General features: G+C 46.6%; 1 protein-coding gene across 2 annotated transcripts in view; it reads left to right on the top strand.

Annotated features, from left to right (window-relative positions):
• LOC119384046 (importin-7) overlaps positions 1 to 25,560 on the top strand; it is a 179,212-nt gene that overhangs the window by 112,644 nt on the left and 41,008 nt on the right. For both annotated transcript variants that reach the window (XM_049412744.1, XM_037652336.2), the window contains exons 13-14: positions 6,961 to 7,053; positions 23,219 to 23,302. In XM_049412744.1, the coding sequence (XP_049268701.1) occupies positions 6,961 to 7,053; positions 23,219 to 23,302 (177 nt within the window). The remainder of the gene's footprint in view (positions 1 to 6,960; positions 7,054 to 23,218; positions 23,303 to 25,560) is intronic.

A 25,560-nucleotide genomic window follows, 5' to 3' on the forward strand; every position in this document is an offset into this window, starting at 1 on the left:
CGTGTCGTCCGAGTTGAATGTAAGTGTTTTCGTAGCTTTTTCAAATTTTTGTTCAGTATCCCTTTAAGTATGTACATGAGCTACAATGACATGACCGGTCTCAAGCATTCTTTTCGTGAGGACATGTGGTCGCCATGTGTTAAAACATAACCGTGGAACAAAAACTCGGTTCGACCCCGGGCGCAGCGGTCGCATTTCGATGAAGGCGAACGCGTAGTGTGCGATGTCAGTGCACGTTAAAGCACACCAGATGGTCCAAATTGCCAGCCATAGGCCTCCAACGCTCAAGTTTGCGCAGCGCCGTCCGCCGCCCCAGCGGAGAGAGGGGAAAACTCCGGTAGCTGGGACGGGTCGCTCTTGCTTGGTTTTCCCATCGCGCGCGCGGAGAACGTGCTCCCCGGGGCTTTTATCTCGCATTTTTCACGCTATGGGTGCCGTTCCTTCGTCGTACTCGAAAGCAGACACGCAGTCCTGCTGCATTGTGAACTGTCACAAAAGTTTAAAAATGTCGAAGAGCCGAAAACTTCCTGTCACGTTCTACCGTTTCCAATGCAAGCAGTCCGAGGAGCAGAGGCGTCAAGAGTGGATTATGGCAGTTCGCCGCGATGCTTTCGCGGTCTTGTCACCTTGAAGCAGTTTTTGTCGTACACAGTATTACGAACTATTAACGGGGAGAAACGCGATGATCGTGCTCATTTGAAAGGGAAGTGCGTTTGTGAACCGAAGTTACAACAAATAGACAGCCGCTGTACGTTTCGAGATTGCGCGCTGGCTTTCCGAGTCAACCATTTGTAATGTTACAGCAGCGGAGCATTTGGGATTATTACACCACAGTTTAAATAACGTACCGTGAGTACTAAGTGTTTAATTCAGCTGATTGCGGTACATTTCCCGTCGCGGCTCCCTGTAAACAGAATTAAGCTGTATGTTTGCACTGAGCGTTTATATTGGCCTTGCATGCGACACGCCGTGATTGCTTAGAAGGCTGAAGTGTTGCGCTGCTAAAATCGTGGTCATGGGTTCGATTCACGCATACAGCAGCTGCATTTCGATGGGAGCGAAATGCACTAACACCGGCGTACTTAGATTTACGTACACGTTAAAGAAACCCAGGTGGCCGAAATTAATCCGAATTAATCCACCACGGCGTGCCTCGTATTAATGTCATGCGTTCGGCACGTAATAAAAAGCCTTGCATGCCGCTTTGGAAACGAGCTGAAAAAAGAACCAAGGTGGCAATTAAATTTTCGATGGCTTCGCGAATTCAGATGCGCTTATTATTGGGCACAAATCTCGGCATAATCATACACATGCGCGATCCCAGTGGGTATTGTATAGTATCAGGGGCGTAGCCAGAAATTTTTTCGGGGGGGGGGGGGGGGGGTCCAACCATACTTTATGTATGTTTGTTCGTGCGTCTGTATGTGTGCGTGTACATATACGCAAGCAAAATTGAAAATTTTCGGGGAGGGTTTGACCCCCCCCCCCCTGGCTATGCCCCTGTATAATATGATGCTGACCAAGCGAGCTCGAAACAACCAAAGCGACATTCGAATAAGCGAACACGGTGCGTGATGAGGCGTCGATATTATTCGAAATGAAACACGCCTCTGCAAGAAACATGCATCGTCGAAGTGGGCATGAAATATTTATTTATTTTTTGTTTGCGTATATCATTATGATGTCAAAGGGAGCTCTAAAAAAATCCAAGGCGACATTAAACTTGCGATCCGATGTTGTTATCATTCGATGCAAACCTCGGCAAAAGTGAAACTCCCACGAAACTGAACACTGCGCATTGCGATGCAGCCAGTGACTCAACAGGGCAGATGTAAATTTGTGTTCTTCACACTGAGCTCATAATAAATTTAAAGCCGCACGACAAACTTGGCATCTAAGCAATTGAAAAGTTATCAATAGAAAACGCACTCGAAAGCGTGCTGGTTGGTTGCTGACAGCTCCTAGTATACACGGCTGCCGCAACGAATGTGCGTTTTACCGGTAACATAATTACAGAACTCGCGCAGTCACCTCCCTACTCATGTCAAAGAAATGTGCCCGTTCAGCATCTGCACGCACGTAGCGCTCGCACAAACAGCATCGCCCTTGACGACCTGCTCGGTCCCGAAAAGGTGGTCGATCAACCGTCCTCCTCTGGTAAGATTCCCACCGTTAAAACGTTTTTTTCCATCTCTGGGATCTTTCTAAACCTTCAGAGCAAGCGACACGTGAAGCTGCACGTGCACGGCGAGCAGAGAACAGCGCGTGCAGGGTGCCTGAACGTGCGGAGACAGCGCAGTCAAAAGGCAGGCGCGGAGAGGGGAGCGACCGGTTTTTGCTAGAAAGGCGGCGAAACGCGTGCGCCGCAGCGCCCCCTGGCCGAGCTTGGGAGGCCTATGCAGGCCAGGCTAACCCCGCCTGCTGCAACATCACCACCACCCCCACGTCCCTCGTAATCATCTAGTGGTTCTGGGACGTTAAACCCCAGATATTATTATCATTATCAGGCACGTAGGCAAGGGGGGGGGCGGGGGGCCCGGGCCCCCCCCGAAATTCGTCCAGCCTTTTATATTCCCGGACAACATTTTTTTTCTTTTTGCCATGGAAAGACTTTCTTTCGAATAATTACGCCTTGGGCCCCCCCCCCCCCCCCCCCCCCCGAAAAAAAATCCTGGCTACGTGCCTGATCATTATTAGTAACAAAATCTCGATATTTCAGAATCCGCGTCCAGATTTCAGTCATTCTGTAACTGTATCGATGTTTCTCGAACCCCGAGTCCAAATTCCTTTCAGAAATGACCTATATATGAGATATGGGAAAGGTTCCTTTCAAATGGCAGCGTTAGCTGTCATCTTCTTCAAGCTACTCCTGCCCCCCCCCCCCCTTCAACCTTCACTTTACTGCCCTGGCTCTTGCGGGACTGCATTTAGTGACTGCGGTCCGCTCGCTTTACGGTGAGCTTGAGACACCTGGCGTATACGTAGAGGACATAAACTGCAATGAATTTTCATATTGTACTTTTCTGCTGGCGTAAAGGATTCTTTGTTGATATACTCACTAAAGTACAATCTTTCAACCATATTTCTTCAAGGAGAGAACATGTGCAACCCAGAAACGTCTCATACGTATTGTATAGATGCACAAAGCGTCGCTGGATATTGCCACTATTCGCGCTACTTCCACTTATAAGTTCTGATTACGTGGCGATTAGTAGAACTAAAAAATTCAGGAAGGCCTAAAACAGGAAAACAAATATAGGTAAAACAGAGAGGCGGTTCCGTATCAAACATTCACACTGAGTGAGTACAGAAAGACGATACAGACGGTGCCCTTAATAGCTATGACAATTAAGCATGAAATGTCGTCAACTCACCTGTTAAGATGAGGCAATAGAAAATTCAGTGCTTATGGAAAATTGCCTGAAACGGATCGTGAGGACGCTTACCAGAAAAACAGAGCGTTCGGTATAACAGCCTTTCTCGAAGCCCCTTCCTAACATCTTTAAGATGGCTCCTAATAATTTCCTTTTTTTTTATAACGCAAACTCAATTTCGCTGTTTTACTAAGCGGTAAGCACAATGTTTTGTACTGTATACTCAAGGCGCGCCCACATAATTATATATCTGTTTTCAAAATCCCCTTGGCAACGTGTAAATGTGTAAACAGTAGTAGAAGTATTGCAGACATTCAAAAGAATAAAGCAGATATCTTATTTTGGTAGTCCGTTACAAAAGATATACTGCAGTGACTAGACCGTAAAAAACAGCACAGAGACTTAGGCAATGTATGGGATGCAAAAGGACAGCCAAGAAAGCACTTGTGCTAACATTCGAATTATGATTTTATTTTATTTGAATAAGGACAGCAGGAAAAAAAAAAAATACGGTAGGCCAAGATAACGCTCGCTCTATTATATCTAGCATCAGTATCAGTAATACTAAAGTTGTTAGAATCTTATTTGCATATAACTTAATTCATTGCATGTAAGTCAAACTTACATCCACGAGATCTTTCAAATCGTTAATATGTAAAAGCCACGAGACGCAAAGCAAACCCATCCTTGCAGGCGTCAGATTTTGTTACGAAGCAAGACGCAAGAGAATCTTCAATAACGACACTGTAGCAACGTCAGAATTTGCGCGATAGACGCCGCACGCATTGGAGAACGCGGCGTAGGACAGTGGTTAAGAGCAACTGTCATGGCATGGGCGCAACTAAAAACAAAGAAACATCGAGAAAACATAAGGTACTTGGGATGGGCGTAGACGTCCGCGCGCTTGTTACTGTCGAGACTGCGCGAGCGCTGCCACGTGACTCTGCTCCACCAATACGGACGCGCAGACCTCATATTCTGCCCTCACTGGAGCGCACTAGCGGAAAGAAAATTTCATCACCGCCTTTAGTTTTATTTAGATGGCATAGTGACGCCAGGACCATTTTGAGGAGCGGAGTTGGGCCAGCGATTATTGTCTCGCACGGTTGTGTTGCTACAGCAGTATCTTGTATCTTAAGATACACGATACATTATCGAATGTATCGGAAATACAGATACAGATACCTGTTTTTCGAGACGTATCGCGATGCAGATACAAGATACCCAAAGAGTATCTAAGATAGTATCTAAGATACATGTATCTTCGATACTGCCCAGCACTGATTGTCGAGTATAATGCGGTGATGCAAGTGCTGCTCCAAACTGCTCCAAAAGTGTAATGCTGCTACATGCTGCTCCAAACTGATTTTTGTTACTAACTGCTCTGAACGTGCTCCAAAATGGCACTGAGAAAATGAAGGTGAGGAGCTTTAACAGTGTGACAAACTGGCAAGCCCTAAAGAAACTGAAGAGAGTCTGTATACTGTCATCCTAGTATGCTACTAGTATGCAGCTTTAATGACTCTGACCTCATTTATGCAACAACTGGCATGTCAAGCATTTAGCTCATCTAGCTTTTTTTTTTTTTTTTTTTCAATTTCACATGCAGGCTATTTTGATTTTTGTGAAATGTGACAGTGACGAAGATTGTGTTTTAAATATATTGCTCATAGCACAGCGCATTCGATAACCATCTTTTTAATTGTTCAGTTCTTACAATTTAAATTCATTGAGACCGACTCCAGTACATGTAAAATTGTCCAATTATTGCTTTCGCTAGAAGCACCACTACGATGCATAGTAACATGCATATGCACGCTTGTACATTAAAGCAGCTCCTTGTCTTTTTTCTGTCAATTTGCTGTTTCGTGAACGTGACAGAAGATATTTACGACCTAAAATCATTGCGAAGCGTGTGACTGAGCATCGCAGCATGCAGAGTCGCTGGGAGCGATATCGAGGTTTTTTTGTTTTTTGCGTCGGAAAATGTAGTAATAATATACTTTTCAAAACCAACTCTTAGTTTTTTTTTCTGTCAGTTTGTTGTTTCGTGACCACGAGATAACATATTTTAAGGCCTAAAAATAATGCAACATGTTTTTAGAGATTAAGTTAAGAGCATGTGCTTGGCTTTAATATTGGGGAGTTTAAGAAAATTGAAGGAGGCCTTTCTTAAAATTGATTTTCAAAATACAGTAAAAGCTCGTTAATTTGACACTCGTTAATTTGGAATATTTGATAATTCGGATGTGTTCTTTAGTCCCGGCCAGCATCTACATTGTACAGTGGCATCGAACTCTTGTTAATTCAGTCATATTTGGCCGCGACCTGGTTAATTCGGGTAATCTTTAAAGGGCGCCAAGCACAAAGCTCCACAAATATGCGATGCAAAGTAGCGAAAATGATGTTCGCGGACATTCGAAACGGCCGTGGCCTTTCAGATAGGCGTGATCGCCATCCATGATCACGTTGTTGGTATGTAATAAGGTATGGGTTCAGAGCAGATTTCGGCTTAAGGCACGGGGTCTTGAGCCACGTTCACATTGTGAACAAAGTCACAAATGACGAAAATTACGGCTTTTGCACTGCCTGTGTGCAAAATAATTACTGTATTTATGTATTCCGCAAGAAAAATTAAAGTGCATTGATTAAATAGACATTTGTCAATTGTTTTCCTGATTCTTTCAATAATTTGGCATTCGGTTAATTCAGACAGTTTTTCCGGTCCTGTGAAATCTAAATTAATGAGCTTTAACTGTATTGCATTCTTTAGAGATAGGCCCTTACTTTGAAATTATACTCGACAATTATATTTGGCACAATTGTTAACCTAAAGTGTGGCAACGCTCTGGAAAATTGATAAAATACTGACTGTCATACCAGCAGAGCAAGAAAGTCTGAAATTAGGGCATTATTGAACGATGTGCCTTATTTGTGATTATTTTCTCTTAGAATAGGAGCCCCAATACTGCAAAGTAACAGCAATTTGTCAATTTTTGCTATTCCTAGTATGCCAAGAAAAATGTTGAGACCAATAGGTACAACAGTTTTTTGTAGGATTTCGTCAAAATTTCATTCTCGTGCAATTTGCAAAAAGCAGTTGTGGCTCAGTGAAGACTTACGAATTTTTTTGACAAAGGCAAAAAAAATTTTTTTTTTGCTATACTAAGATTGCTGTTGTTGTTCTGGGGACTCGGACAGCAAAATATATATTTTTTAAAGTTAAAATTAAAGGGGGTCACCGGACATGCACCAATGTCCTTATCTGAACATATTCGCCTGCGATTGTGGGACGCAACGCTCCCTTGCTTGCGTGTTGGAAGTTCAGCATTGTGTAATATTTTGTGCCAGTGGTGGTGACGCGACTGTGTTGTTGCTGCTGGCACTGTTAACATGGCAATCATTGCCAGTAACTTGCTGTCCGGTGCCAGCAGTTGAGCTTTTTATGCTGTGTGTTGTCTTGATCTCATTTCTTGTATCCGTGCTTGCTTGCCTAACTTCTTTTATCATGCAACAGTGTTCTAGCCGTGCGTGCTCAAAAAGGTAACGTGCCGCTCTGAGTAACCGACCCTTGCACCCTGTGCAGGTTTTGGAGGGTGACTCTGGTGAAGACCCCAAGTTCCATGCGCTCAAACTTCTCGAGGTGATCATACTACAGTGCAAGGGCCAGATTGATCAGGTGAGTTGCCTCAGTTGGTATTAATGCTTGTGTTCGGGTAGTGCTATGCTGTAATGTTGTGCTACAGCTTTCGCTAGTTTATGATGTAGTACAGTAAAAGCTCGTTAATTTGGATTTCTAGGGACCGGAAAAAATGTCCGAATTAACCGAATGTCCGAATTATCGAATGGTCGAAATAAACACAATAAATGCACGAGTTTTTTCAACATACCTTTACTTAACAAAGTAATCGCGGATGCTTGTCTGTTTTCGAGCAGAAATTCGCGCGGACACAATTTTTCTGAGCCATTCAAGGTGCTCAGCAGCTCGCATGATGTCTGCAGTGTCCGCAAAAGTTTCACCCGTCATCCACGCTTTTCGGTTGGCACGGTAATCCACGGGAAGACTGTTGATGTTCTTAAAGCAGCGTGGCTTTTGAACCTTTCCGATAACGAGAAGCGGCAAGCGCTGTTCCCGTCACGTTGGCGGCTAAAAGTACGGTTACTCGTTCCTTGCTTTTTTTACCGCCGATACAAGGATCCCCTTTCATCACTCTTCAACATTTCTTGTCAGGAGAGCCCATTATTCAGAGCACGCAAGATTTCTACTTTGGTGGTGAAGTCTTTGGCCTCGTACTTGCGCCGCTTCGCCGGCGATGCCGTCGGCGGAGAGTGCGGTCACACGAGAAGTCAGCACAAAAGCACCAGCAACGATCAAGCTAAAGGAGCCGTACTGAAACGTTCCTCGATAAATCGGCGATCAACGATGCAGCACACCAACGGGAACAAAGCAACAAAACCCACAGGCGAAAAAAAGGCGTTCAACCAGTCTCAAGCCAAGCCAAGTCGATAATTGATGTCCATGGCGATGCTGCGTTTGAGCTTCACTTTTGTTCCGAATTGTTCTTTTTTCGTTTTTGAGCCTCGCCAGCGGCCCGAAAGTCGCCGAATTATCCGATTTGCGGTCAAATCTGTCCGAAATAACGAGCGCCCAGTCTCATAGAGTGATGCGTATATTTACAGGGACCAGATGACGTGTCCGAATTAACCGATTTTCCAAATTAACGAGAGTCGAATTAACGAGCTTTTACTGTATTTGTTGTACAGTGAATTTGTGATAGCCATGTTGTGGCTGGACACATTGCTGTATATTTTTAGAAAAGAGTTGCACCTTAATCCTGTAGGGACCTCGTTCATGCATTGTGGGAAGAAAAAAAGCCTGAGAAAATAGATACAAACTGGGAAGCAGATAATTGTAAGTCACTAAAAAATCAACTGGGCCTAAGTGGCCTGAATTGCGCCACATCAGCATCGCAATGACCCAAGCCCAGTCCGGTATTGTTCTGCAGTACAGCGATGTGGACGAGACTGCCTTGCTCTGCACCTTGTGCTATGACTGGGCAAGAGAAAGCAGAACATACTGATGCAAGCAATACTGACTAGGGTGTCATGCTGTTATCAGACCAGGGTGATAGTAGAATACAGTTCAGTTTTGTTTTCGAGTTGGAGTTTGAATGGTTGGATGTTAAAATTCAGTTTGCTTTTCATTAGAGCTGTGCGAATAGCAATATTTTGGGTGCGAAGCGAATTCGAATATTGAAGTGTGAGTGCGAATCGAATCGAATATTTTTCGAATATTTCTCGAATATTTCTAGAATATTTTTCGAATACTTCGGAGCAAAATTCCAGAAAAAAAGTTAAGAGGATTCCTATGCATATTCTTATGAGATAGCAACATGAAAGTGTTTCTTTTCGCTAGGTTGATGAAACACTGGCGGGGTGGTGTTTCATAGTTGTCTTATCAAGAATGAGGCAATGTAGAGGCCGAATTCTATTTATGTACCCGATTTGGTGCAACCAAAGTGTTGCCGACAACACTTTACACATGATAGGCAAAGATGCCATTTCCTCAGCCTCTCCTTCTCTTTCAACTTCCGTGGAAGCCCAACTGATGTGGCGGACAAGGGTGTGCTCCCTTCAAGTCCGGAGTTCCAAATCTGCCGCAATAATACAGTGAAATCTCGGTATAACGAACTTCAGGGGACCGCGGAAAAATGTTCGTTATTCTGAAAGGTCGTTATAGTGAAAGCACAAAAATTTAACATAACAATAAAATTTCAGTAACGCAAACGTCCTACCTCTGCAACGGTACGTCCTTGAACTCGTTTCTCACAACAATGCACACGTGAACGTCGGACAAGGCATGTTTATTTGAAATATTGTTTTTTGACGGGTGCAGCACAAACTCTGCGTCACGAACGATTCTAGACCGTCCGCATTTTTATACGCCGCTTCGGTCGCTGTTCCGCATTTTTCTATGAATATGCGGAGTTTCCTTAAGTAGTCCAACGCATCTGTGGCCGACACGGACTCGTCGCGATCTTTGGGTGCTACCGTGACATTGTCGTCCATGTCATCGCTGCAATCCTTTAAGGCCCAACTGCATGCACGCGAGTTTTGAGCGACGGCCGACAGGATTTGCTGTCGCGGAGGGCCATCCATCGCCGTTGCTTGTCGCAGGTTTCTGGAAAGCCAGAAAACATCGCTTGTCGGCCGGAAGTGAGCATGACGATATCAGGCAACATGGCAGCATCTCTGACCCTCGCTTCGGTTGCAATTTGCTCGTAATGCTTCCAATCGGCGCGTACTTCAAGGAATGCAAGTTATAGACTACCTTCTCTACAGCCACATCTCTTGCGGAGAGCGAAGCAGTGGCCGTATTTTGTCGTTAATTTTGATCGACGGTTCGTTTTGATGTTTCGGTGGTAGCTTGCTGCAATGTCAACATTGTCGTTGTGTGAGGTAGCCCTTTTCCCTGCGAAGCAACGATGTGAGCCGCTGCGGCTTTTCTTAAGGGGGCAGACTCATTTTAGACATTTTTTTGTTATTTCTTCAGTGATCTTGATGAAACTGTGCACACTTGTTCAGTTTTTTCTGCTGATTTCAAATATGTAATTACTTTTCCTGTAACTCATCTCGTTCCCGAGATACCTTAAGTTCACCCCCCATTGTTTAAGGCCTCAGTAGAAAAAAATTTGCTTAATTAAAAGCGACATTTAAGATATGGCAACATATATTAATGACTAAAGATTGAAACGATGCAAGCAGTTTTCTATTTTTGCCTTTTTTTAGCTATTTTACAGCAGAATGAACTTTACATTCTAAAAAGCACTTGGCAACATATTACAATTTTGATGAGTAATTAATTAAAAAGGCATGGGCTCTAAATTCCATTCTCATACTTGGATTCTATACGCATACAGGTTTCCATTGCAAAAAGAATTATTGTTCTGCCTGCCCTAGCTGCCGAGATATCGAGGCCTCAAGATTGAACATAGTAATAAATTTACATTTTGAGAAAAATGGAAAAAACAAAAAACACACAGTTTATTCAAAAAACCACAATGAGAATGAGCATATTTTTCAATGCAGATGCTAATAGCCACCAGGAACATAATCGGACTGATGCTTAGCACTGTAGTGGCGCTTCTTCAGTGCTCGCTGCACATTCTCACTGGAGGCACGCTTGCGGTTAGAGTCTGCCACTCGACGCCTGTCCTTCTCCGTCATGCGTCTGATGCTTGGGAGGCTAGGGTTGAGACTGAGTTCATCAAGGATACCTGTTGACGTTCTCACATTGCCGCAGTTAAATTTCATAACTGCCTCAGCAACTGCAGCTTCAACGGCAAACAGTGAAGCATGGCGCTGCTTAGGTGCCAAAGCCCAGATCATAGAATGAAGGCTTTCATTACTATTCTGGGTTTTACCCCTTTGACACCTTTCCAAGAGCCCTCGTTCTGATAGGCGCTCATAAATAGGCAGGAGAGCCTTGCACACATGTTGTGGCAAATTGTAGCGGTGCCTTGGAGTGGGCTCCCCTTTTGCAGCTGCCGCGTTCTGCCGGCACCAAGAGCCTGGGCCTGTCGGACACAGGCTGTGGTTCGACTCACTATCATTAGAGGTTATGTGATGGTAAGTCGCCATGACAGCTCTTTTCACGCCCTCAACATCTCCTTTATGAGATTTGAGCGCCCAGCCGTAATAAGAGCTCAACTTGGTTATGAGGTCCCCAGTGAGCCTTCCCCTTCCTCCAAGCGTTTCAGAGCCCCTCCCTTGTGCCTTGCAACCAAATTGCGTAGGGCAGTGCCCATACGCTTTTGTACATGATTTACACAATCCTCTTTTTGTACCTTGATGAAGCCATAAACATCTGCTTCTTGCAAGGCGAGGAAGGTGCGGCTGTCGCCATCGGATAAGATTGTGGTGTATCTGAGGCCATTTTTTTCCAGAGACCTCTCAAAAAGGAGCACGGCTGCCTCCACTTCCATTTCGCCAGCTTTCTTTGAGGAGTTTTTCTGGCACACGTGGCTGTCACGCCAAGCCTGGTATGCCGGGTCGTCTGCCTTCGGTCCAAGTTCACATCCGGCACAGTAATTGCTCAGAACTACATAGTCCAGCACAAGCCCAGTGAAGAGCTCGATCACTGCCCCCATGGCTATGTGGGATGAGTGCCCGCGCGTCATCCACGAGCCGTCATAAGAAACTGCAATATTGTCGGAATTGTCAATATGCAGTTCCTTATACAGCTCGCGAACTGCACTCACGCACTCGCCTGTGACTTTTTCGGCCGCGCGGTTGGCTGCAGGCGTCAATTTCCGCTTTACGTATCCTTGCCACGTTTTCTTATGGAGACCGCGATGGGAAATGTTCATAGTCGAAAAGATATCGTTCATTGCCGCTTGACGGTTCCCAGTGGCCTGCATGGCTCGAGTGGCGAGAATGTTGATGGCGAACGGTTTCACTTTTTGATCACAATCCACCCGCGGAGAGCTCCATGCTTGCGCGATGTCACCACAGTTCACGCAGCGCGCACACATTTTCACGGCAAGGCCGTACTCTCTGTCCCGTTTATAGATGCTGACGCTGCCGTTGCAGACTTTACATTTTATAGCATCCAACAGTGGACCCATGCAGCCGAGATCGGCAATTATGAAACTTGCCTCTTCCCTCGGCACCGCGGGAGCAGCGCCGGCCAGTGCGTCGTTTTTCAGGAAATCAAATTTTCTTTTCGACGCGGCCGTTGATGCAAGGTCGCGTAGCCTCGAATCAGCTTTCGTCTGCCTTTCCCGCAGCTCTGATTGCGTTAGCAAGGTTGTATCGCGGCGGACGCGGCCGCTGCCTTGCGAAGCGTCGCTGGCCGTCAGGCCCGCTAGGCCTAACTCTCCGTTAGCTGCCTCGGGCGGCTCGGCGAATCCTTCGCTGTCGGCGGACGAGCTGGGTGATGCAGAGTCTCGATGTTCTCCTGCGCGCTCCGTTGCCAGCGATGTGTCGTCTATAGGAGCATCAGGAGCATCGCAGGCTGGCGGGCCTGACGGGCTTGCATCGGCAGCAGCGGCGGGCGACCCATCTCGTTCGTCGTCGACACTTCTCGCTAACAAACGCGCCTTGAAGTTATTCGCTTGCGACTTCTTTCTTTTTTTGCCAAACTTATGCCGCGAATGGAACTTCCGCGCTGATCCAGGCATTGCAACAACTTGGGTCGCGAGCACGCTAGCAACTCCGGTCGGCGGTCGAAGAACAGGCAAAATGGCGGCGCAACAAGTTGTTTGCGCCATAGAGTTTCCTAAAATGACCTAGAGGGAACTCTGGCGCTGCGATCGTTCAGCCACCATGGGAATGATGGGTAGTACACGGATTTGCCTAGTCTTCGTGCTTGTGGGCTTCGAACGCACTTGTGGCTTTGTTTATTGCTATGCTTTGGTTTTCTTTCGGATAAAAGAATGGATCGTTGTGAACTTCGTGACCAGATTTGAATCGGTGAGCCTGAAGGAGTTAAAGTGGTGAAGTGAAACTGCTGATTTTTGCTGAACTTCGTTTTGCGACAAAGCGGATGCAGGCGACGCGGAGCCAAACGGAGCCGAAAGAACGAAGTTTAAAATCCGTGTACTACCCATGACTCCCATGCTGGCTGAAGCGCGATGCATTGCAGCTCCCATAGACACTAGCGCCAGAGTTCCCTCTAGTAAGTATTGTAGGAAACTATGGTTTGCGCGCTGTTGCCGCCCCAAGCAGACGATGCGAGACGCGCTCAGCCAATGAAATGGCCAGCTCGCGGTCACGTGCGCGTAACAGCCAATAGCATCGCGTACTATGCTTCTTTTTCGGTTGCTTTTTTTTTCTCCAACCAATGAGCGGAGCAAAGAGGCATGAGCGGGAATTTGTAGACGAAGAAACGCTCTTTCAAACGAGACAAAGGTCGCGGCTATGGCGTTCGTCAAACGGCTGCTCCGCGTCGCGAAAAAAGTGGTGTTTTTCGTCGGATTCTGCGCAAATCGAGCTCGTGCGTCTTCTTTGAAGTGATATAACAAGTAAATTATCGCTTCCTCGAGTCTGAAAATTGGCAGGCAGATGGAAAAATGCTCGCAGAATCCAAAAATGCCATTAGAAAAAAACCGATTTCTTTGCGATTTTTCGGTCCCAAAGACCCGGCCGCCCCCTTAAACGTTCTATGACAGCAAGAGGAAACGTTGTCGAGATGCGCCTCGTGGACTAACCCCAACATAATGCAGTTTGCAAAGTGCGACGTAGCATAGGCAGCGTACACTTCCGGGCGCCCCATGGGATCACAGCAGATACTACTGTTGCGGTTAAACATACGATTGCAAAAAAAAAAAAGTCACGAAACGCTTTTATGGCATCCTTATCTCAAACAAGACAATAATAAATTTGGCATACGCTGTAATTCTTTTTCGTAATTTGCCTGCGTGCACGCAATAGTTTTCAATTGAGCAACCGTGACATTTTGTCGCGAACATGTGGGTGCTCCCGTCGCTACGACAGCGCGACGGAGCCCGTTTGTCGCAGTCGCCTTCGCTCGAAAGTCGCGTGCAATGCATGCGGTTGGGCCTTTACAAAACCTGATGCGCTGTCGCCACCTCCGCAACGCAGGAAAAAAAAAAAAACGTTCTCCGCCCGCGTCTTTCTCCTCCCGCGCCATCTCAGGTTTTTGCGGGAGGGCGTCCGCTCTTCACGCTGCGTCGTCTGCTACATTGAAATCTAAGAATCCTCGCATTTCGGGATATAAGTTCGTAGTACTGAGGTGTTGTTAAGATTACACGGGAATGAAATAACGATCGTTATTCTGAAATGTTCGTTATTCTGGAGTTCGTAGTAGTGAAATATTTTTACATTGAAACTATAAGCAGTCGGCACGGGATTTCTTAAAAGTTCGTTAATTTGAAATGTTCGTTAATGTGGTGTTCGTTGTAACGAGATTTGACTGTATAGGGACCACTTCCAATCGGACGTTGACTGTCTCTTGGCAAAGTTCGACCGTAACGAAGCTTGAAAGGCAGCTTTGCCACAATACCGGGGTGTGATGAGGTGAAGCGTATTGAAAATCTAGGGACTACTTCCAATCGGACGTTGACTGTCTTTTGGGGGTGATTCCACGTAAGATCGAACAAACGATGGCTGGTCGACCTCTCAAATTTATTTCAAAATTTTATGTATTATTGCCTGATGAGTGGAAAGAAGAGATCCGCAATTTGTTTTGCCGCCAAAAATTTTTTTGAACCACAGGAAATCAATAATGACGAAGAGGTGGAGTGGAGCGCTCATCCGCTCTGCTGTTTTGGCCAACTTTCGTTATGAATTGCACAAAATATATTAAAGTTAGGTAGCTGAAATTTATTTACCTAAATATACGCATGTTTTTGCTTCGGCTCAGGTATTTTTAATTTTTATGTGTAGTGTAGATGCTTTTATAAAAAACCTCGAAAATGGCCCAATCGGCAAAATTTTCTTTACTTTGAAGGTCTTTATCTCAAAAAAGCCTTGTAGCAGAGGTACAAAAATTTCGCATTATGTTCTTCGCATGCGTATCTACCAAACTGCCAAATTTTGTATTTATATACCTTTTCACTAAAGAGATATGATCGGGCTAAGTTCAAGAAAACACCGAACAATGAAAATTTCTGACAACAATTAAAAAAAAAAACCATTTTTTAAATTTCTTAAACTTTGTCCACTTATTCTCCTCCACATCAGCTTTCACAATCATTAAAAACATGTTGCATAATGTCGTTGCACTAATAGTTACGGCCCCTCCAATGAGACCCTTAGGCAAGGATGGGCAATTCCGACTTCTTGCCCAGCAAGTGTATAAAATGCAGGCAGGATTGAATTTCTTTTTATTAAAAGGTCAGCAGGTACCTAAAAAGGTGTCGCCGGCACTGAAGACGTTAATTTTGAAATTATTTGGTCACTGCAGCAGCCACGAGCGCGGAGCTACCGAGTAGGCGCGCGCACCCGAGATGCTCGTTGTAAGAGACGGCGCAGTGAGAGCTCGTTCTCACGTCCTCAGACCGATTGAGTTCGAAACAGCAACACCTCTCGGGTGACTTGAACGCACGTGCACTGGAGCTTCGCTATTCTATCCGCCCTCTGTTCGCATCTCAGCTAGGCGCTGATAACACGGCGGAGATGGAAGCAAGGTGAAAACTCTATAAGGGAGCTATGAGCGCTCGCTTCACGCACGCTGCTGCCACAGAAACTGCACTGCGCCAGTTGCGATCAGTGGAAAGCATGAACGTGGCGCTCCAGTGGCAAAGCAAAATATGGATTGCCAAAGGAAAGAAAAGCAAAACTATCGGTAACCGGATGCGCTTGTCTATATTAGATGTCGGCAGCAGACGGCGTGAACTGGCCGCGCGTTCGGTGCGCTGTTCACACTTCATTCGGCGCGGATAGTTCTTGTGCTTTGCTCTTACTCTACTCCTCCTGTGCGTCTCATGACAAGAAAGTATAGCTCTGAATGAGTCTATTGTGGAGACCACCTTTCGAAGCACAAGAAGCTTAAAGGAGTACTGACACGAATTTAAAAAAATTTCGGATTGTAGCTCTAAATAAAAATACTGGTGTCGAGAAACTTAAAACGACTATTGTGGTGCCTGGGAATGCATCCTATATAGTTTAATTAGCGCCACCTTAAAGAGACACTTTCAGTTTCGATATCGAGGGGGTGGCTTCTCAGTGTCGCTTCATAGCAGTGTGACGTCACGGAGATACAGAAATTCGCGACGTACTAGCGGGAAGTCCGTCATCTGCTCGTGGTGCAATAGACAACGATGAGTGAGTTGTCGTCCAGTGACCCTGACAGTGATTTCTACGATTTAGGCTGCATGCAGGACGCAGAACTCGCGAACTCGGAGGAACTGTCTTGACTTGTCGGGATAATGTCCTTGCAGTGTGCCTGGCTTGCAAATGCTCAGCGACGAAAACTTCAAAGTCAAATTAAAATATTTTATACGTGTTCTCAGACTCCAGTGTGTGGACAGCGTGGACACTGCATACCAACGAAGCAAAAAAGGTCCCTTTTGCGATGTCTCAAAATCGTGTCAGTACTCCTTTAATTATAGCAAAGAAGCCAAAATTTCGCAGAGTTACCGACCTAGACATAAATGCTTTGAAGGAACGTTTAACGCCCGAAAGATCAGTGACTGTCAGTGAGACGGACTACTTGTGCTACGCGTGCTTTTGCTGCCACTGCAATGAAAGATCTTCACGGAACGCACAGTTTAACGTGACATTCTTATGCCCCCTGAAAAAGAAATCGACGCAATTAACCAGATCACTGCGACTACCGGTGCACGTGCATTCAAGTCACCCGAGAGGTGTTGCTGTTTCGAACTCAATCGGTCTGAGGACGCGAGAACGAGCTCTCACTGCGCCGTCTCTTACAACGAGCATCTCGGGTGCGCGCGCCTACTCGGTAGCTCCGCGCTCGTGGCTGCTGCAGTGACCAAATAATTTCAAAATTAACGTCTTCAGTGCCGGCGACACCTTTTTAGGTACCTGCTGACCTTTTAATAAAAAGAAATTCAATCCTGCCTGCATTTTATACACTTGCTGGGCAAGAAGTCGGAATTGCCCATCCCTGCCTAAGGGTCTCATTGGAGGGGCCGTAACTATTAGTGCAACGACATTATGCAACATGTTTTTAATGATTGTGAAAGCTGATGTGGAGGAGAATAAGTGGACAAAGTTTAAGAAATTTAAAAAATGGGTTTTTTTTTTTAATTGTCGTCAGAAGTTTTCATTGTTCGGTGTTTTCTTGAACTTAGCCCGATCATATCTCTTTACTGAAAAGTTATATATATACAAGATTTGGCAGTTTGGTAGATACGCATGCGAAAAACGTAATGCAAAAGTTTTGTACCTCTGCTACAAGGCTTTTTTGAGATAAAGACCTTCAAAGTAAAGAAAATTTTGCCGATTGGGCCATTTTTGAGGTTTTTTATAAAAACATCTATACTACACATAAAAACTAAAAATGCCTGAGCAGAAGCAAAAACATGCATATATTTATGTAAATAAATTTCAGCTACCTAACTTTAATATATTTTCTGCAATTCATAACGAAAGTTGGCCAAAACAGCAGAGCGGATGAGCGCTCCACTCCACCTCTTCGTCATTATTGATTTCCTGTGGTTCGAAAAAATTTTTGGCGGCAAAACAAATTGCGGATCTCTTCTTTCCACTCATCAGGCAATAATATATAAAATTTTGAGATAAATTTGAGAGGTCGACGAGCCATCGTTTGTTCGATCTTACGTGGAATCACCCTTGGCAAAGTTCAACCATAACGGAGCTTGAAAGGCAGCTTTGCCGCAATACCGCTGTGTATGAGGTGTAGCATATTGAAAATCTGAAGGGGTCACTTTCAATTGGATGTTGACTGTATTTGTTTTTGGGAAGTTCGAATAGTAAAATTCCAGTGCGAATCGAATCGAATAGCAAACACTATTCAAAAAAATATTCGAAATTTCGAATGTTCGCACACCCCTACTTTTCATGATTCTGCTGGTCTAGCAATAGTTGTGCGAGTTCTTTATCTGTTATTTAAGTGATCTTTATTTTTGTATTCATGCCATGTCTCATTCAATGCCCCTGAACTCAACATTAAAATTGGGACAAGCTGCTGGAGTGAAAAATGCATATGCTTTTCTCAGGGAAGATTTGGATGCTGTCCCTTGCGTGTGTCACTGGCAGATCATGTGGCATCCAACTGTGCTTGCATTGAAGCGGCCACTATTCTTGGCTTGCCCTGCATGCACACGATTGCCAGTGCACAGTGTGCATTTGCTGTGTGAAAAAATGTACACATCAAGGCCGTTGGCCCTGCATCTGCAGATCGTGTGACCACTGGCGCATCACGCGTGCAAGTGGGGCGCATACATTGTGACGGTCACTGTCCAAGCTACAGTCAAACCTCATTAATACTAGGCTTGTGCGAATATTCGAGCGCTTCGAATATTCGAACGAATAGTATGGTAATCGAAATTCGCTTCCACTCGAATTTAAAATTTCCGTTATTTTGAAGTATTCGGGGTGAACGAATATCAAAAATGTGTGCAAGTACAGTAGAAACTTGCTTATACGTTTTTGAAGGGACCATGAGAAGGAACGTGAACAGGCCGGGAAACGCAAAATCCGAAAACGAACAAATATTTAGTGATACAGAATTTTATTTCAGTGCTTACACTTGAAGAACCCGTAAAATGTTACGTGGTGCGTTTACTCGTGCCCGGGTAGCACGAAAAGTATAGTGCTACCACGGCTGACACCTTGCATGCGTTCACTTACGGCAATACATCCGCGAGATTGCCACCGGATGTGTCGGCATCTCCGAGTGATAATGTAGCACTGTTGGCGTAGTGTCGGACCACCGTGGCTCGTTGTAGACGGTCAGACGCCTCGCGAAAGTACCCTCGAGAGCAATCGTCGAAGAAAATGACCCCTGCTCAACCAACCCTTGAACTTCGTCACTGGTAAACGTATTGGCCCACTCGGCAACAAGCTAGTCGACGGATAGAACTGCAGAGCTGAGAACAGGGTCATCCACAAAAATGTAATCAACGTATTCGATTCGTTTGGCACTAACTGTTGTAGGTGTGGAAGAAACCACACACAACACAACCAGCGCAACGAGCCCCACCACAAACTGCGCGATCTCCTCCGACTAATAACGACGATGATGAGTCTACGCTAATGCGACGGCGGAAACAGTTTTGCAAGCGCTAAAAACAAATTGCAGTAAAAGGTCATTAATTCGGATGTCACGGGAACGGAAAAGATGTCCGTATTAACCGAATGCCAAATTATTGAAAGTACCAAGAAAATAATTAACTAGTGTCTATTACATCAATGCATTTTCGTTTTCTTGGTGAACACGTAAATCCAGTACTTATTTCGCATAAGAGCAGTGTAAAAGGCCCAATTCTCATCATTCGCGACTTCACTCACTATCTGACCGCAGCTCAAGACCCCTGTGTCTTAAGGCGAAACGAGCTCTGAACCCATCCCTTATTATATACCGCCACCACCAACACCACCAGATGCATGTGACGATCATTTTCTCACCGGAAAAATAGCCAGCATGGGATCATTCGTCCATCCCAGTGAAGTAAGCCAGTTTTATGCCAGCATGCCTACCGCGGCTGAAGCTCTTCAGCTTCAGGTGCTTCCACCACGTTTTAGCTTTGTGACATCGCGGGCACATTGATGGAAGTCAAAACGAAGCTGGTGATTGCCGCATCCGGCTGTGGACGAAACCATGGCCAGTGAATACGCGTTCATAGCGCCTACGCAGTTCTGAAGGCACTCGCGCGGCCTACGAACAGAGTTGAAATTAAACTGCTCGGCATCGCATGTGCTGCTGAATAAACCTTGCACGATAATGCACAGTCATTATAATGCGATAACGCACTGAATAGGTCCTGAAACGTCTGGTCAGTTTATAGTTCCTTAAGGTTTAACTTTAGCAACTTTGGACTACAGTAAAAGCTCGTTAATTCGGAAAATCGATTAATTCGGACACGTCATCTGGTCCCTGTAAATGTATGCATCACTCTATGAGACTGGGCGCTCGTTATTTCGGACAGATTTGACCGCAAATCGGATAATTCGGCGACTTTCGGGCCGCTGGTGAGGCTCGAAAACGAAAAAAGAACAATTCGCAACAGAAGTGAAGCTCAAACGCAGCATTGCCATGGACATCAATTGTCGAGTTGACTTCACTTGAGACTGGTTGAACGCCTTTTCTTCGTGTGTGTTGTTGGCGGTGCCATTTTATTGCTTTGTTCCCGTTGGTGTGCTGCATCGTTGAACGTCGTTTTATCGAGGAACGATTCAGTACGGCTCGTTTAGCTTGATTGTTGCTGGTGCTTTTGTGCTGACTTTTCGTGTGAACGCACTCTCCGCCGTTGGCAACGCCGGCGAAGCGGCCCAAGTACGAATCGAAGGACTTCACCACCAAAGTAGAAATGTTGCGTGCCCTGAAAAATGGGCTCTGCCGACAAGAAGTTGCTCCTGTGTCATGACGTCGGCAAACAATACGACGTGAGTCTCCTGAGCGCAGTTAGCATTCTTGCGTATGTGTGGCAGAACACGCCTGCGCACGCCATTGCCAACTGTTTCAGGCACAGTGGCTTTGTTGTACCCGACTCCAGCGATGCCGAAGTGTCGCCGGACGGCGGTGCCGACGATGGGCAGGATTTCGGAAGTGTTATGCCTGATGCAGTGACACTAGAGGATTATATCGGCATTGATGATGGCGTTGCCACTGCCGGCTGTCGGACTGATGAGCAAATCGTCAAGGAAGCGATGCATGGCAACGAATTCGAGAACGAAGAGCCTGAAGAGGAGCAGCCACACCATGAGCCACACGGGCCTCCTCGCACTGTGAGGGAAGTCGGGGAGGCCCTCGTCGTCCTTGAAGAACTTTGTTTTGGCACTGCAGACAGCATGCGAGCTGAGCACCTTGAAGGGCTCAGAAAAATTGTGTCCTCGCGAATTTCTGCTCAAAAACAGACACGCATCCGCGATTACTTTGTAAAGTAAAGGTATGTTGAAAAAACTCTTGCATTTATTGTGTTTATTTCGACCATTCGATAATTCGGACATTCGGTTAATTCGGACATTTTTTCTGGTCCCTAGAAATCCGAATTAGCGAGCTTTTACTGTATAAGTGGCTGGAGAGTTTATTATTGCTCCGTTGGAGCATCGTGGGTTGCGGGCGCCGAGAAACTTTGCTGCATTGACACTGTTACGCCAAGCGATGTACGGTAAAGCAAACGTAGCGCTGTTGTAACTATGCTACACGCTTTTATTAGGTGGCCTCCCAAACGTGCCTCCGTCAGCTGCCAGGACCGCTGGAGCGTTGCGGAGACGCTGAATGCACATCGCCTGCAGGTAGTTCTTCGTAGCTGCGATAACCCGACTAGCTAATCGCCGCATCTGTGCACAGTCTCGAGCGGAGTGGGTACGAAGAACACGCAAACGTGCGCATACGGTACAGCAAGCAGCCCGGCCGTGAGTGCATGAGCTGAGCAGGCAACATGCTGCACGCAACTAGCCAGGGACAATCGGCTCCACGTGGCCGTGTCGTTTTCAATGAAACTGTGTCAGTTTTCACTTAGTGGCCGATCGCGGTAAACATGTAATGCAGAATGCAGATACTGTGCATTTTGCCGCTATGTCAGTCGCTGTGTATCCCTGCAATACTAGTTTAGAAATGCTCCTTGGTGTTGCCACCGAGCGCTCTCTGACACTCATGCGAGAAAGCCAGCACATTTCCTGTACTCTGACAAAAAGAATGAAAAGGCATTGTGGGGGGTACCTGAGGCAATATTTTCTGTGGCACTGTATTTACAGGCAACTGCCAATTTTTCGAATGCCCGATTTTCCGGACATGCTCAAAAATTCGGACGCTTTCGCGGCACTGTCACCAACGTCATAGACGTCAATGTATAAGAACGTCCGAAATTCAATTCGCGGAAACTCTTCGGCATCCGATTTTTCGGACTTTTTGCCCAAATTGCAGGTCTGAAGGCATTAATTGAAGCCCCCACCTATGCCGCCTCTATCATCTCATAGGTTCGAACCAACGATTTCGTGAGTCAACCTGTTTGCGGCAGTAGCAGAGTCCGAAAGTCAGCTTTGCTGCAATGCCGAAGTGTTATGGGGTGAACAGACTAGAAATTCAAAGGGGCCGCTATCACGGCGCCATGTGGCGATGTCTTTACGAATAAGCATCGGAAATGCACGGAGGCGTCATGGCGGCAGATGGCAAACACGCCGGTGTGGCTTAATCTCTGACGACCCTTACATAAGCATCTTCAGGTAGTGCATGTGCCCTAGCGCAGTTGTACACGTACTGCACGAATTTAATAGGCGAGAACCCAAACGCGCCATGCTGCCATTCATGCTGCCTCTTTGTGCGAGACCGCTAAGTGCGCCGCACAGGCCTGTGCGAACGAAACCAGCTCGCCATTGCCACACCCATATGCGGCCAGGACCGGAGTGGGCATCACGAACCCTTTCATCTCATGACAAATGCGTGCGTACAGTACAGCAACAGTGTAGTGACGGCGTCAGCTTAGTTCGCGATAAGCTGTACACAACTAGAAACAATCGGCTTCCCACAGCAGCAAATGCTGCGTATCGGCGGAGATTCGGCGATGTGTGTGCGTCTGCTTACATGCGCATGTGCATAGGGGAAAGCTGGATGAGTCGTCGTTTCCAAGAGTTCCATGCAAGAGAGCCGTAATCTATTCTGCACTTTGCTGGTATCAGCGGCGCTCATCACGAGACGCAAATTTGCAAGTGGCAGTTGGCACGTAGTTAAGTGGGGTTCGCGGCAAGTACCGTATGTATTCGCGAGAGCCTGGGCGCGCACCAAAATCCCTGATAAGTGTACTGGGAGGCATTAAAGCTATTTCGGACGTGGTTGCGGCTATTTGACCACTTGAGCAGAATAAAAAAGCATGAATTCATTTTTTCGGACTGCCCCATTTTTCGGATGATTTCGCGGTTCCTAGGGAGTCCGAAAAATCGGACGTTGACTGTATTTCTTTGTTGGCGGCCACAGTGCGCATCAGGAGTTGCAAATTTGTACTTGCTGGTTAATGCGTACTATCGTTTACTAAGTTTCTTTTTCTCCTTTGCAACATATGTTGGCCAGTGTTTAGGAGTTGTGACATTGCACAAGAATTTAGGGGTGCTTTATTTTCTTCCCAGTGCACCAAATTGGAAGGCCCATTTGGTGCTATTAGTGGAGCTAAAACTAGCACTTAGAACTATGAGTCTGTATTCGCTCAGTCATTGACTATTTCTCCTGTGTGCAGTGCATACCCTCGTTTGTGGAACTGGCAATCAGGACACTAGCAGAAGCTGGTTCGGCCATTGGTCTGCAGGTCTTATGCCAGCAGGTGAGCAAAACAAGCACTTTTTTTTTTTTGTTTAAGGGGGGACGCGGGTTCTAGAATGGTGAAAAATGGCCAAAAGGTCGATTTTTCGAAAATGCGATTTTTAGAATTTTTATACCTATACGCACGTGTTCTCAAATTGTGAACGCTAAATTCGATCAGTAAATGGGTTAAAATTGGTTCTAAAGTCGCCACGGGAGTCGCGAAACGCTCCGCGAAAGGTAACATTTGTTCGAACTTCGCGCGCGCGCCGCCGGCGAAGCAGCCGGCCGATCGCCGCCATCTTGAGCTCCTTTGGAAGCTGTTTTCTTTGTGCGCATTTTGCCACCCTTCAAAATGGCGTCGCATGGACGGAACGGCTGCCCTCGCCCCTTTTCCGAAGCCCCCTTCTCGACCGCTCATTGGCCAGAGTGGGCGCGCGCCAGGCGAGCCCCCCGTCTCTCGCTTCCCATTGGCTGATGCGGCCAAGGTTGCCTGCGATTTTTTTTTCCTGTTTGTTGTTTGTCGGCCGCCGGCTCCCGTCTCGCGCGTGTATCCGTCTGCTCCTCGCTCGTGCTACGCGACCGACGCAACGACTTTCCGTCTTTTGCCGATATGACTGGAGACGCTCGTCTAAAGAAGAAGACGCGCCAAGCATACGGCAAGAAACGAAGGCGTCCGTGGAACGCGCCGCAGAAGAAAGCCGACAACGTGCGGGTGCGGCCGAGTTCGCCCGATGCGGCCGAAGTGATGCATTCCGATGACGGCGCGCAGCCGCGGGCACCTGTTGTGTCCGAAACGGTGCACTCTCCGGGGCTCAGCTGCAGCACCTCCTCGGATTGTTACGTCGTCGGATCATCTGGCACTTCCAGCAACATCCAAGACCGCATTGACACGACATTTTATTCCGTGGACGAGTCTGCTCAGTGCGCCAGGAATGCGGTGAGCTTGAAGGCATCCCTCGCATCGCAGTGCGCGACGGAACGCAAGTTCAAGCTACTAGATGTTGATCTGGAGGATGACGGAAAAGAAAACGGGACAGAATTTTGCATTATTGACCTGGCGGTGATAGACTCGTTATTGCGGCTTTTCGCCTGCCCCGAGTGCGGTGAAAAAAGCGTGACTTTTTCGAAGGGCAAGAAAGAGTATGGGCTGTGTTCAAAGCTCGTTGTCACGTGCAGCAGTTGCAACTTTCGCGAAGAGCGGTTTTCGTCTCCACGTGTAGTCGACGAGACAGACTTCAAAATAAGGCCATTTGAAGTGAATTTGCGTGCCATGAAGGCCATCAATAGCATCGGCAAGGGGGCAACGGCTTTGTCGGACTTCTTCGCCGTGATGAACATTTCGCATCGAGGGCTCCACCACAAGACCTACCAAAGCCATCATCATCATCATCATCATCAGCCTGTCTACGCCCACTGCAGGGCAAAGGCCTCTCCCATGTTCCGCCAATCAACCCGGTCCTGTGCTTTCTGCTGCCACGTAATACCTGCAAACTTCTTAATCTCATCTACCCACCTAATTTTCTGTCTCCCCCTCACGCGTTTGCCATCTCTTGGAATCCAGTCAGTTACCCTTAATGACCAAAGCCACATGACGTTAATGAAGGAAGCCTGCAGTGCGACAGCTGCCGAGTGCGAAGACGCGAGCAACGCTCGCGTCAAAGAGCTCTATGCAGAGTTCGGCAACGCGCCCGGCAACGTCGACGTTATATATGACGGCACTTGGCTCACGCGCGGACATAAGTCACATATATGCGTTGGCTGCATTATAGAAATGTATAGTGGTCTCGTTATAGACCACATCGTACTATCGAACTTTTGCCTGGCTTGCACCACAGGACCCAAGGAAGGAGAGGCAGGACGTTCTGCCTGGCTCATCCAGCACGCTCCTCTGTGCCAGAAGAATGTCGACTGCAACGCTGGCCAGATGGAAGTGGAGGCAGCGCTACGCTTGTTTGGGCGGTCACTTGAGAAGCACAAGCTTCGATACACGACCATGCTGTCAGATGGTGACAGCAGAACTTTTCACGCGCTTACAGAAAATGAAGTCTACGGTTACATCAAGGTAGCCAAAAAGGACTGCATTAATCAAGTGCACAAGCGTATGGGTGCTGCATTACGTGCACTTGTAGAAAAAAAAAAGCTCAAGGTGGCTCGCTAGGTGGCAAGGGCAGGCTCACACAACAAAAAATCAAGAAGATCACCTCTTACTACGGTTACGCTTTGAGAAGCCACCGGAACGACGTTCCAGGAATGCAGAGAGCTGTGCTTGCAACTCTG

This window comes from Rhipicephalus sanguineus, chromosome 2 (genome assembly GCF_013339695.2).
Source record: "Rhipicephalus sanguineus isolate Rsan-2018 chromosome 2, BIME_Rsan_1.4, whole genome shotgun sequence".
Classification (NCBI taxonomy): domain Eukaryota; kingdom Metazoa; phylum Arthropoda; class Arachnida; order Ixodida; family Ixodidae; genus Rhipicephalus; species Rhipicephalus sanguineus.